The sequence below is a fragment of the Cetorhinus maximus genome, chromosome 4 (genome assembly GCF_964194155.1).
Source record: "Cetorhinus maximus chromosome 4, sCetMax3.hap1.1, whole genome shotgun sequence".
Lineage (NCBI taxonomy): Eukaryota > Metazoa > Chordata > Chondrichthyes > Lamniformes > Cetorhinidae > Cetorhinus > Cetorhinus maximus.
The window spans coordinates 147,855,554-147,867,607 of record NC_135882.1 but is presented as its reverse complement, the minus strand read 5'-3'; the positions used below and the strand labels follow the sequence as shown (position 1 = coordinate 147,867,607).

At 43.8% G+C, this 12,054-nt stretch overlaps 1 protein-coding gene across 3 annotated transcripts in view; it reads left to right on the top strand.

The window, feature by feature from the left end:
• fam135b (family with sequence similarity 135 member B) overlaps positions 1 to 12,054 on the top strand; it is a 471,310-nt gene that overhangs the window by 39,180 nt on the left and 420,076 nt on the right. Inside the window, exon 1 of one of the 3 annotated variants that reach the window (XM_078540961.1) lies at positions 9,860 to 9,887. The exons of the other annotated variants lie outside the window; for them this stretch is intronic. Coding sequence (XP_078397087.1) covers positions 9,860 to 9,887 — 28 coding nt within the window. Of the gene's footprint in view, positions 1 to 9,859; positions 9,888 to 12,054 lie in introns of those variants that run through there. 3 annotated transcript variants of the gene reach the window in all.

Below are 12,054 nucleotides of genomic sequence, written 5' to 3'. Positions count from 1 at the left end.
GGAGGCAGGTGAAGGGGTGGACAGTCAGCCTGTACCCAGGAGGCAGGTTGGTTATTTGAATATTTTAATAAGGCTGGGATCCTCTGATATAACCTGCTCCTTGCCCCATCAGACACCTGCTGCCCCCATACAATGATTCCTGGAATTGAACCTTCTTCCTCCCCTGCCCCCAGAGTAATGAACTGTCCCAATCTCCCCGTCAACTCCTGGGATTGTAGATCGGGTTTGTGTGGCTGTGGTAAAGTGCAGTGCTATGTGTCTTTAAGAGAATGTACTTAGTTGACCATGTGACTGTATTGACTAATCGTTACACAGCGTGGGCTTCTTCGGTAACTGCAAGTCCAGAGCTAGAGGTAATTGAAAAAGCACACATGGTCTTAGCGCTCTTCTTAGTTCCAATAAATTACCAGTGTCTGTTCAGTTAATCAGTCTCTCTGCTGATATTGTTTCAAGCACCAACTAATGTGTTAATATCAAGGGCGCAGCTAGCGTTCGCTGGACAAAGTGAACCTGATAACCAAAAACATAACAGTGGCCTACTCCCGCTGCCTGCCCAACTGGAAGTCAAGCCTGTCAATCGGGCTGACTTCTGGGTGGGGAACCTGTGAATTAAACAGATGCATGCGGGGGGGGGTCTGAAACTCCATCCCTTCGCCTGCATAAACCCACACCCTGTTACAATCCGGGCTAGTGTTTCAGGCTGATGACCTCTCGTTCGATTAAGCTTTCCGCATAATTATGCCCAATTTTGAAAGGAAGGGACACTTGGACACAACATGCAGTGCAGAAGCAGGAAGAGAAGCCATTTCAAGAGATTGTTTAGCTAGATTTGATTAATAAGATGATTTAGATTAGTGGTGGATTGTTATTATGGGCTCATATGCAAATCTTTAAGAAAGAAAGCCAAATAGATGGAAGAGTTTCCTATAATTAGATGCAGCATAAATATATGTAAAACACAGATGTAACAGCCAGGAAGTAGGCATACTGATTTCATTAAATGGTGGACACAACATGGAAGATACTTTGAGTGAACAAATAATAATCAAAATAAAACATCAACCTGGCTTCCTCCATCGTAAATGTAGCAGTAAACAAAATTCTCAAAGGGAGCATTAAAAAGGGGATAAGAATCAATGAAAACCTGATAGTCTTAGCTGACAGGAGCAACGATCATGTTTGAACCTGGCACGGGATCAACTTCTTAACCTTTTGAGCACTGAATTTCCTTTGTAGCTCGTATCTTCGGTATCCTACAGCATCTGTGATGTTTTTGTATCTCTGGGTTAGCCATGCTGAATTTTTGAGTTGCCACAAAGCTTAAGTTTTATGATAGCTTTATTTATTTGACATGTGTATGGACTGTACGTTAGGGTCGAAGATTCATCCTAGCCTGTCTCTACTCTCCTAGCCAGACGTACAAAGCTAAATTTTCGTCTCTTGCTGTTGCTCTTCTGATCTCGACCTGTGTCACTTGCTATTGTTCTCTATCTGTCTATATACCTCCCTCTCTCTCTCTGTGCTAATTTCAAACTCAAAGACTTTCAATTCTTTGAAGATCTGAAAACTAAGGATAAAATCTTGTTGAGGCATTCAGGGTCTCGCTTGTTGGCTAACGAGAGACCCACGCTGCTGCTTTTCAGGAAGGCCCACTGAACCATAATCAGGCAGCGGTGAGGCTAGTGACGGGCCTTCCCCTGGAACCAAGACCCCGAGGGCGCAAGTCTCCCCTACCGAGAGCTGCTGGCTCAGCAACAGATTGCTGAGCTCACCATGGAGCTCATTAAAAAGCTTCTGAGCAGCAATTTTATTTAAATCGGGAGGGAAAGAGAAAACGCAATGCCTGGGACACGTCAGGGTGCAGCTGGCATGAACACAGTGGGGAGCCATGAGTGCTAATGGATGCAATGGGCAACACATTTAAGAAATGGAGATTTATACTCCGCTGCTCAACCAGTGTCACAGAGTTACCATCACTGATGCTGAGAGGCTTCCATTTTTGAGCAGTGAATGGATAGTGAGGAGGATGAAGGGGAGGATGAAGGGGACGATGCCCAGGCATCAGATGAAGACCACCAAGCAGTCTGAGGTGTCATGACGCTCGGTGTAGTCACAAGGCAATGCTTATTCCGCAACTTGTGTGCCTTCAGCCCTCATGACAGATGACTGTAACTTGCCTTCCAACAGAGAGAGTAATCATCCAGCCAATGCACACATCTGAGAAATCCCATTGTCACCCAAAAACATTGAGAATGGAGTGTCCACTGTCAACATACTCTCACAACACACATCACGGCAAACCCAGCCCCCACCCCCCAACAGTTAACTCCATTTCCCTTTTAACATCACGCAATAATAACAAACAAGTTTGATCGAAAGCATGAGCAATTATTATTAATGAAAGTACTAATGAATAAACAAACTGAGAAAACAACATCACCCAGGTGACCCATAAATTGCATCCAACGTCGTAGTGCCTTGCATTCCCATCCTCTCCTATAGGGTACTCAGCTGTGGCTGAGGATGCGGTGGAAGCATCCTGCTCCATTGTCTCTGCCAGCAGCTGGGATGCCTATGCCTTCGTCCTCGTTGTGGTGGTGCCCGTAGGGAGGCTGCTGCACCTGCGTCATTCCATGGGCAGCCTCTGTCATGGGACCTTGCGACAGGGATGACTCCTGAGCCAGAGGGGCCGAGCAGGTGAGGGATGACACCGATGCCCCCTGAGGTGGCCCCCTCATCAGCAACTTTGACTGTAAATAGCCCTTTGCAGGCTGGGTAAGGCCACTGGCTGGGGTACAGCTGGCATTCACTCCATGCGTCTCTGTGCCATCAGTGGCACTGAGTGGTCAATGCAACAGAGAATCTCACTCCTGTGTATATCAATGCACTGCTGCTGCACCCACTCAGAGTGCGCTGCCCTTGGCTCTGCAAGAGACTGGCCACTTTCTCAGTGGAGGAGCTCACGCAAAACCCTGAGGACATGAGCTGCATGGATTCCTCCATTGTCTGTCTATGGCTCCGCAATGTCTCAGGGATCTCCAACATTCAGGAACCCATCTGCCTCTGATCCTCCAGAAAAGCCCTCCTTGTTTGTGACACCCGAGGCTGTAGGATCAAAATCCCCTCCAACTGGGAAATTTATGGAACATAATTTCAAACTCATTGACATGTTTAGACCTCATGATCGGAACAATAAATTTCAAAAAGATAAGCTGCAGCCAGCAGTACAGGGCTGGGCAGCAAGGAGTTAATTCAGACATTTCCTGAAAACACAGTGATTCATCAAAAGGGTTTGGACATTGACTAATGCGATCGAGAAGTCTGATTACCCAATACAATGACACAAAGGACATATCATCAATACAATACTCTCAAGGAATTATTCAACCACCACAGACAATAGAAAAACAGAATTACCTGGAAAAACTCAGCAGGTCTGGCAGCATCGGTGGAGAAGAAAAGAGTTGACGTTTCGAGTCCAACATGACCTGTTGAGTTTTTCCAGGTAATTCTGTTTTTGTTTTGGATTTCCAGCATCCGCAGTAGCTTTTTGTTTTTACCACAGACAATAGTACTAGAATGGGCCATTCAAACCATCATTAACTTTGTTGCCAGGTGCTGTTACTGTGCCACCTCAGACAGCAGGAGAATTGCTCATACAATGAGAACTGAGAGCATTCATCTGGATACATCTTCCATGGGAAACACTGCATCGTTTCAAGCAGCAGGAACTGATGACATTTGTCTGGACTTTGCGTGGAATCAACTAAATTGACATTGGAACAACAGGAAATATGTTTTGACATGTCTGAGTTAAATTATTATAAGAGCAGATCTGAGCACCTGGGCTGCAGTCAGAAGAAGGGTCGAGTTTGGTCACCTTGACTCAGGCCTACAGTCAACACCGGACAGACCAGCCGTGTTTGCGATTGAAAGTTTCAGCCAAATCGTAGTGATATTGGTCTGAGGGTTTTGTGAAGGTTTGGGGCGAAAACTTGGTGTTTTTTTGCCAGTACCGTGTAACTTGTTTCAGCCTTATCTTGGTGATATTGGTCTGAGGGTTTTTTTTCCTTAAGGGCTCAGGACAGACGTGGCATTTTGCCTGTGTTCTTGTAAGTTTTAACCGAGTCGTAGTGACTTTGTGTCGATTACTGGAAATGGTTGTTTTACGTTTTGGGTTTTGTGCTGTGGAGTTGTGGGTGATTCATTGAAGCAATTGTGAATTATCAGAAGAAACTTGCCTCACTGGTCATTCTGTTCAAGCCATACTTGTGAATCTGGTGTCTTGAACTTGAGTGTGGGGAGGGTCTCTGAGGGAAAAGGGGGAATCCCTACAGGCCCAGCATCTTCACCCAGCAGAGCATAGCTGTCTCTGTCCTCCGACGGGGAACTCCCACAGCTGACAATGCCTTGCTCCTCTTCTCCTGCTCACTCGCGATGTGATGAACACCCAATGCTCCTCCTTCAAAGCTAGGTTGAGGCCCAACTGAAGTGAGTGTGTCTCAGCTGGTGGAAGGTGTGGAGGAATGATGTGGAACATCTCTCCCCACCAAGGAGGCCAGCAACAACTGGGTTTGGGACATTCTGCTCCCCCTCTGCACCTGCCCCCGCGGGAGACACAAGAAGGTGGTCATGAGAATTTGGGCTATTCAGCAGGTTTCTGAGCACAATCAACCCAACAGATAACAGCAGTTATACGGACACAGCATGCATTGATCATGAGTATCCTCCATGCCCTTCACCTGAAATTGGAGCTAGCAAATAAGTCTGGTCTTCATGGCCTCCAGTCTCGCTGGTGATTTCCTGTGCTGCCTTCTCAATTGGCATCAGAGTGTGGAGGTCTGGCACACCACCACCTCTCAGAGACATTTCCCATGACTCTATTCCAGCAGGGTGAGGAGAGAAAGGCTGCTCTCCCTTGCGTATTCCGGTATGGCATCCACATGAGATGTGGCGCTCCGCAGTGATGCTCTCTGTTCAATTTTGTACTGTATGTGAGGGCTGCTGATCATGCAGTGATGCAACTGGCCACTTGATCTTTTAAAATTTAATTTAAGGAAAACTATGGGCTGTCAGTCTGCTCAGCGCATGTGTATGCTGCTGCATACAGGGTTAGAGACTGTCACCTGGGTGTCATCTTTGCAAACCTATCAGGTAACTGGATCTTTTTCTGCACTACATCCACATCCTTCTGGTCAGTCCCCAGCTGGTGACTTACAACGCCACCTCCATCTGTGCCCTCTGTGTCTCTAGGCGGATTTCTTCTTTCAGAATCTGGGAACAAGATGCTGTTGCTGCTGTTGCATCATTTAAAGCCTCAAGGGAAGCATCTGAGAATTGTAATGCCACCTGTGAGCCAATTAGGCCCTTTAAATTTTAAAATCGTGTGGCAACACTGATGCCGGCATGGGCTCAGGATCTGGAAATGCTCTGGGTGTTGGGTTCCTGGCGCCAGCTTGAAAATTCAGCCTCGTATATCTATATTGTGATGCAGAAATGTTGTTTAAAAAGTGACACACATACTTCATTAAGCTTTGATTTGCATTTTGCTTTCCATTCTCAACTGTTGGCTGTAGTTTAACATCACAAAAAAAGACCTTTTAACTGAACCCTCTTTAGAGGTGAACAGATGGACAGCATGCTATCAAGTATTTGGGGTTCTAATCACATTTTGGGATATGGGTGTGCTCTCTAATGTGACACAAAACATACAGACCAGGAAGGATCTAACTTCACTGTTGAGTTACTTGATTCCAGCCAAGTTGACTGTGGAATGATACACTTGGATTCATTTCGTCTGAGCTAGATTGGAGTGAAAAAACTCAGCATGTGTTCCGGTTCTAAATTGTGTCTTGGTCAGAAGACATGAAAAAATGGCCACCAGCGACCATATGACGGTAGTTCTGGAAGTTTCTGAGCAGTTTAAACATGGTCAAAGGCTAACACATCGAACCCCAGGAATGCAACACTTCTTGCACTGTATCCAGCCAAGCCAGCTCAGAGGATAATAGAATGGTGTCTGCACCAGCCAGTTATGGACAAAAGCAGAGCCATTTGTGACTCCTCATCTCCTACATTGTGCTAATGGTTCCACAGTTAACTGCTCAAAACAGGATGGGTTTTAACAAGAGGCCTCTGGCTGAATAGCTCGACCTGAAACCACCCTGTCACGTGGCTGAGACTTGAGTTGTTTGAATTGCTTTAATTATACAGCTGTTGGATTCCATCTTCAGTTTGCTGTTCAACATCTGATGGGCAGGCCAGACAGAAGCAAGCTCTGGCCAGGTTGGACAACTGACCCTCATCTAAACTGATTCTGCTGGGAAGATTTTGTACTATTGCCTACAGAACTGATTCAATCTCTACGTGCCTACATCATCTTGGGACATCAACACCACCGGAAAAGCGAATCTCACATCATCAGTCTTCAGCCGGTCGAACTCTGCGAAATAATTCTTCACCGACCTTTGATTCTGGACACTGGACTCATGTGAAACCCTAATTCTTATTTTTATTGTAGCCCCTGTCCTGAATCCCCTTCATTCCCTTATCCTCCTTTTATTGTATGAATGCCAAAAGAGGCGGATGTTGCAAAACCCCTTACCTGTGTTTTGTGTCTGTGTGTTAAATAAACCAACCCTCTTATTTGACCTTCTCTCGAGTTTGCTGTGCTGTTAGTAATAAAGGGTTGGATCACTGCAAACCGAAGGGTTGGGGAACATACGCTACCACTTTTTTTTAAAAAAAGAGAGAAATCAAAAATCAAAAACACCCTTTCTGTGCTAGCCTTTGACCGTGTTTAAACTGTTCAGAGACTTACAGAACTACCATCATGTGGTCAGTGGCAGCCATTTTCAATCCAGTCATTTGTCCATTTTGAAAGAAAAATAATAATTACGGATGGGCAGTGAGTGGAAAAATCAGGACTGTTCTTAATTAAACCCCCCCCCCCCCCCAATCCGTCTGTAACAGTTGCCTTCCAGTGAATCTTGGTGGAAAGTACCCATTTGTGAATATGATCAAGCCTAGTTGTGGCATCCTCAGCTGAAGAGCTTGTAGATTCTTACTGTTTAGGTTCACATATTAAGGGTAGTCAATTGCTTGAGAACTGAAGGTGTGCCGGTAGATATACTGTAGTTCAGACAAGGTTGGAGGGAATTTGTGGGGACAAAAAAATGGAAAAAATAATCAAGTTGCTTCCTAACTGCACAAAGACTCCAGCATGTAACAGTTGAAGTGTTTTTTCAGTGATATGGATCATCTCTGTTTGGTCGACTTGCCTGGTTTGAATTTAAACAGAAGCTTGGCAGTTGACTGTTCCCTGGTGCATTCTGCATGACAATTCCTCTACCAATCAAAGCCCATATGCCAACCAATCAGCACCCTCTTCTCATGTAGTATAAATTGTTGTTCCCTTTGAGATTTGGTATTCTGTGTCTGTCCTGATGAGTGCAAGATGAAAAGCTTCGACACCATGTCTCTTTTCAGCGATACTCAAGGTCTGTACTATCAAGTGACGACTTATTATTCCTTCTATACAGCAGCTTTTCGTTGAGCATTGCAATGGCAATGTTTACCTATCTATATCTCTGTCCATCTGCTGATGGCAACAGGATCCCAGAGTTAATGGGTTGCAGAGGGAAGCCTGGAGGTATTTGGAGTATCACTTCTACTGAATGCTATAGGTGACGGCTGTAGGAATACCATTGCGTACAGAAATTGTGTCCAATCCTAAGAGGCCAAGTCTTCAATAGCTTTGCATTACTGAAACTAATGAGTGTTGTAATTAATCAGTTTGAAGCAACTGTGACATTTGTTGCTGAGGTTTGATCAGAGAAAGTGACCTGCATTCAAATCAATCCTCTTAGTTAAATTGTTTCTGCTTTGGGTAGTCCTTAATGTATATTGTTGGCTTATAGCCATGCTTCCCATTAGAATAATGAAATGTGAGCCACAAAATGGCTTTGCCATGCATTACACTCTGGAGTTGCACTGTATATTGTTATAATAAAACATAGTGGGGTTATTAAATGTACTGCTTGATTTGTATTTATGCAAATAACTTCTCAATGAAACACATGAATGGAAACAGTGCAGCAAAATGAGTAATGTGGATCAATGTTTTCAGTGATAGTGTGGTGATTGTTAGTTGATTAAAATTGTAAAGATAAAAAAAGCTTACAATTTCTCTGCTGCATTTGCAATGTTGACCTGAGTCATATAGACCTGGAAGGCCTTCATTCTATTGTAGCTCAAGCAGACTCCATTATCAAGGTTTATTCAATTCTCTTTTACTTATTTCTTTGTCTCTCCTGAAATGTTGATGCTGTTGCAGAATCATTCCCTTTTCCGCACTAATTGTTGAGTTATTCAGAACATATGTTCAGAGAAACCTGCAGTCTGATTGATCCAATATCACGGCAGCTCACCACCACCTTCAAGGGCAGCTAGGGATGGGCAATAAATGCTGGCCCAGCCAGTGAAGCCCACATCCCATGGATGAATAAAAAAAACATGTAGCTTTGCACACTAAACCTTCAGTGCCATTGCTAATTTTTCTGTTTTGCTTTGTCTTTAATGAGGGAATATTACGTCCTTGCAGTTACTTCCTTTGTATTAATCCCCCACACACCATATATCCCTTTTCTATCCAAGGCTTTGGTGCCTCCCTGTAAACGCTGAACCGAGGCTCAAACTCGAACCCTGTTTATACAGCAGTGTGCTGTTGGGCGGAGTAGCAGGAGAAAGGTTTGTAACTGTCACTGCAACTCTTTCCATAGGGTAGGTTATTGATTAGTTTGGAAACTTTTCAGCCCCTAGAAGTCAGAAACTCAGTTTTTGTTACTTGTTGCTTCATTGGCTGGATGTACCAAAGAGCCAATGGAACACTCCCTCAATACTGCTCTGAGTGACAGCCAAGATTACGAGCTACGACTTCTGGATTGAGGCTTGAACCCATTGCCTCTGTTTCAGAGCTTAGCAAAGCTGCAAACGAGAGAACTCCTGTTCCTTTGGGGCCTACCAAAATAATTTAATGCTGGTCTTCCCAGGGCCCCGAGGCTCGATGGCTTTGCCAGTAAAACCAAGCGGAGAACGCACACTGCACACTCTCACCAGTTCTTTCTTAAATGTCAGTCACAGTCCTATGCATCTCATAGGACCCTGAATTGCATATAAGAAAGAATTTATTGTCTGAAGAAAGGTAGGCACCCCAGCGTTAGGCCCCTGTAAAAGAAGTAGTGATAGCCAAAGTAGCAATATGAATGGGGGTCTACCACATGTATTTTAAAACAGCACCGATTTTGGGCAAGTTTAAATCCATCTCAATGTGCCACCTGCCCCTGCATAACAAAACTGGTATCCCTTAACCTGGTTCACTGCACTTTATGATTGTTTTTCTGTCAGAGAATGTGCTTCTATTCAGAGCTGGCAATCTCGAGCAAAAAGTAGCTTTTGTTTAACAGTAGCCAGTCGGGAGAAAAAAAAAAATCTGTCTGTTCTTTTCTGTATTCTACCCTGTTGACCTTCCGTGATCAAGATTATAGGAGGACAAAAAGGAAAGTAGATAATGTAACGCCACAAAATTGCAGTTTGAATCTGAACCGACCTATTCTGCCATAATGATACAAAGTAGATATGTAACAGCTAGTGACAAGGTCGCACAGTCTGTCAGCACTGTCCGTCTTCTGGCATGCTTACATTCAGTTAGATCTGTTTTGCCAGTGGAGAGATTCATTAACAGCAATGTTACAAAGCATTTTCCGGAACAATTATGAAACGAGTATCTCTGGAAGCTTTAATGACTATTTATTTACTGTACTACAGGTGTTTTCAAGCAGTAAGGGAATTGGGACTTCAGATGATTGACTCCATTGTAATTCATGCAGGTAACTAGATAAATAGTTTCTCCCATTTGATACTGGATTGTGCAATATATATTCAAATGTACTTCCTCAACATAAAGTCTTGTCTTCAAGTGCCCCTCCCAGAGATTGCTGTTATTGCACCATTTGGGCATGCACTGCTCCTTTCCCCACAGGCCATAGAGTCATTAATTCATCCAGCTCAATGGGAGGCCATTCAGCTCATCGTGTCTGCACCAGCACTATCCAATTAGTTCTATTTCTCTGCTTGCCCCTCGCAAACTGCTCCCCCCCTCAGTACTGCTCGTCCAACGATTTGCTCCCATTAGCCTTACAGGTGGTGCGTTCCAGATCACGACAACTCCGTGTTTAAAAAAAAATCTTCCCTCTCTCCCCCAGCTTTTTTGCTAATTACTGTAGGTGATGCTATGTTTCGCTTCCCTTCTTGCAACAATGCCACGTTTAAACAACACATTTATAGAGATCAAAAAGAATAACTGCAAATGCTGGACATCAGAGAAGCTAACAGAAACTATCATAAATGCTCAGTAGGTCCATCAGCATCTGACAGAGAAAGTTCAATGTTACTCATAGATGACTACTTCAGAATGAATGAAGGGATCCATCCCAAAAGGCGAGTCTGTCATTTTTGTTTGGTGAAAATACACAGAAAGATCATAAGAAAAAAAAACAAATTAACATGTGGATGGAGATGCTGCATCAGAACTGACCATAAAGAAACTGTCCACATGGCAGGATTTATGCAGAGCGAGGCAAATCCTACAACTATAATAGGAGGGATCCAAGGATAGCGTGGAAGAAGGAGAAGTGGGGAGAGAAGCCATTGCAGGAGATTCTCTAGCTATGACAGGAGCAATAAGTATGGAACCAGGCAAGATCGATCCCTCTCATCGGAGTATGGAGGAGAGACATTGGAGGGGGATCGTGTGGCCAACAGCATCAAAGGCTGGAGCCACAATCATTTGGTGCTACATTTGCAAGTTTTTTAAGGCAAGAACTAGGTTGGATGTTCTTTTCCCAGAGAATAGCAGACATGTGGAACAGATGAAGAATGAAGAAGTTGGGAGGATACTGGGTGATAAGTGACACGCTTATGTGGTGAAAATTGATTTGCTTTATTCCTTCAGAAGACAGTTGGACCTGTTCCTATAAGAGGTAGTTATCCTGCAATATAAATCAGGGTCAGTATGATCTCCTGGACAAGTTTCAATCACCCGAAGGATGAAGATGAATTTCACTTTTTTTTTCCACCAGTTGGCATGGGTTTTTAAGGTTTTTTTTGCCTCTCTGAGGAGACTTCATGGCTCCAAGTGGGAATGGGTAACTATATTAGCTTGATGGACCAGTGTGTCCTTTTTTTTGTGTGTGTTCAACCACATTCTTACATATTCCTTCCTTATGTATAGTTGTCTCATCCATCGATTTGTTGTATCGCCTCTTCTCCTTTCTGATTACCACATTCTTTTGTGAAAACTGAAGCAAAGTACTCTGCTATTGCTTCGTCCTTCATATGATTACCTTTTACATTTCTATTAGGCCCTAGTATGTAATTATTTTACTATTTGTGTTTCAAGCCCCACACCAGTATTTTAGCATATGCACTAAGTGGACAATGTCTTTTCATACTGAGAGAGTGTTGTGATGTCAGTGAACCTCATACAGTTTTAGAATGCTGTGCTTTGATAAGATTTTAAATATCCTGTCACATGTTTGGATGGACGTTGATATATCCTATGTCACCACTGCAAGAAAAGTTCCTCTGATGTCCGAGCCAATATTTCTCCCTGATCGGATTCCAGCAAAATCATTTAACAGGCCAGCAACAGCCACGATATGCTATGGCAGAATGGAATGACAGGCTTGTTTGCTAAAATAACAGTCAGTGCATTCCAAAAGCAAGTGTGAAGGTTTGAAATGTGATAATAAGTTGCTCTCTAAGTGCAACGCCGTGACCTTTCCATTATGCTGTGGTGTCAAGCAATCCTAAGGCTAGAATAATGCCCCTTTTGTAAGCTTATGTCGTTTACATCCTCTGAATGATCATGTGGTTATTTGGATTATTCCCAATGGTGCTACCCATCACCCACTATCCTCCCAAGTTATTCATTCTTCATCTGTGAGCCTGTTTGACTGTGGGGCATCACAGCCAAGCTCCACTGTGTTCTTCAGC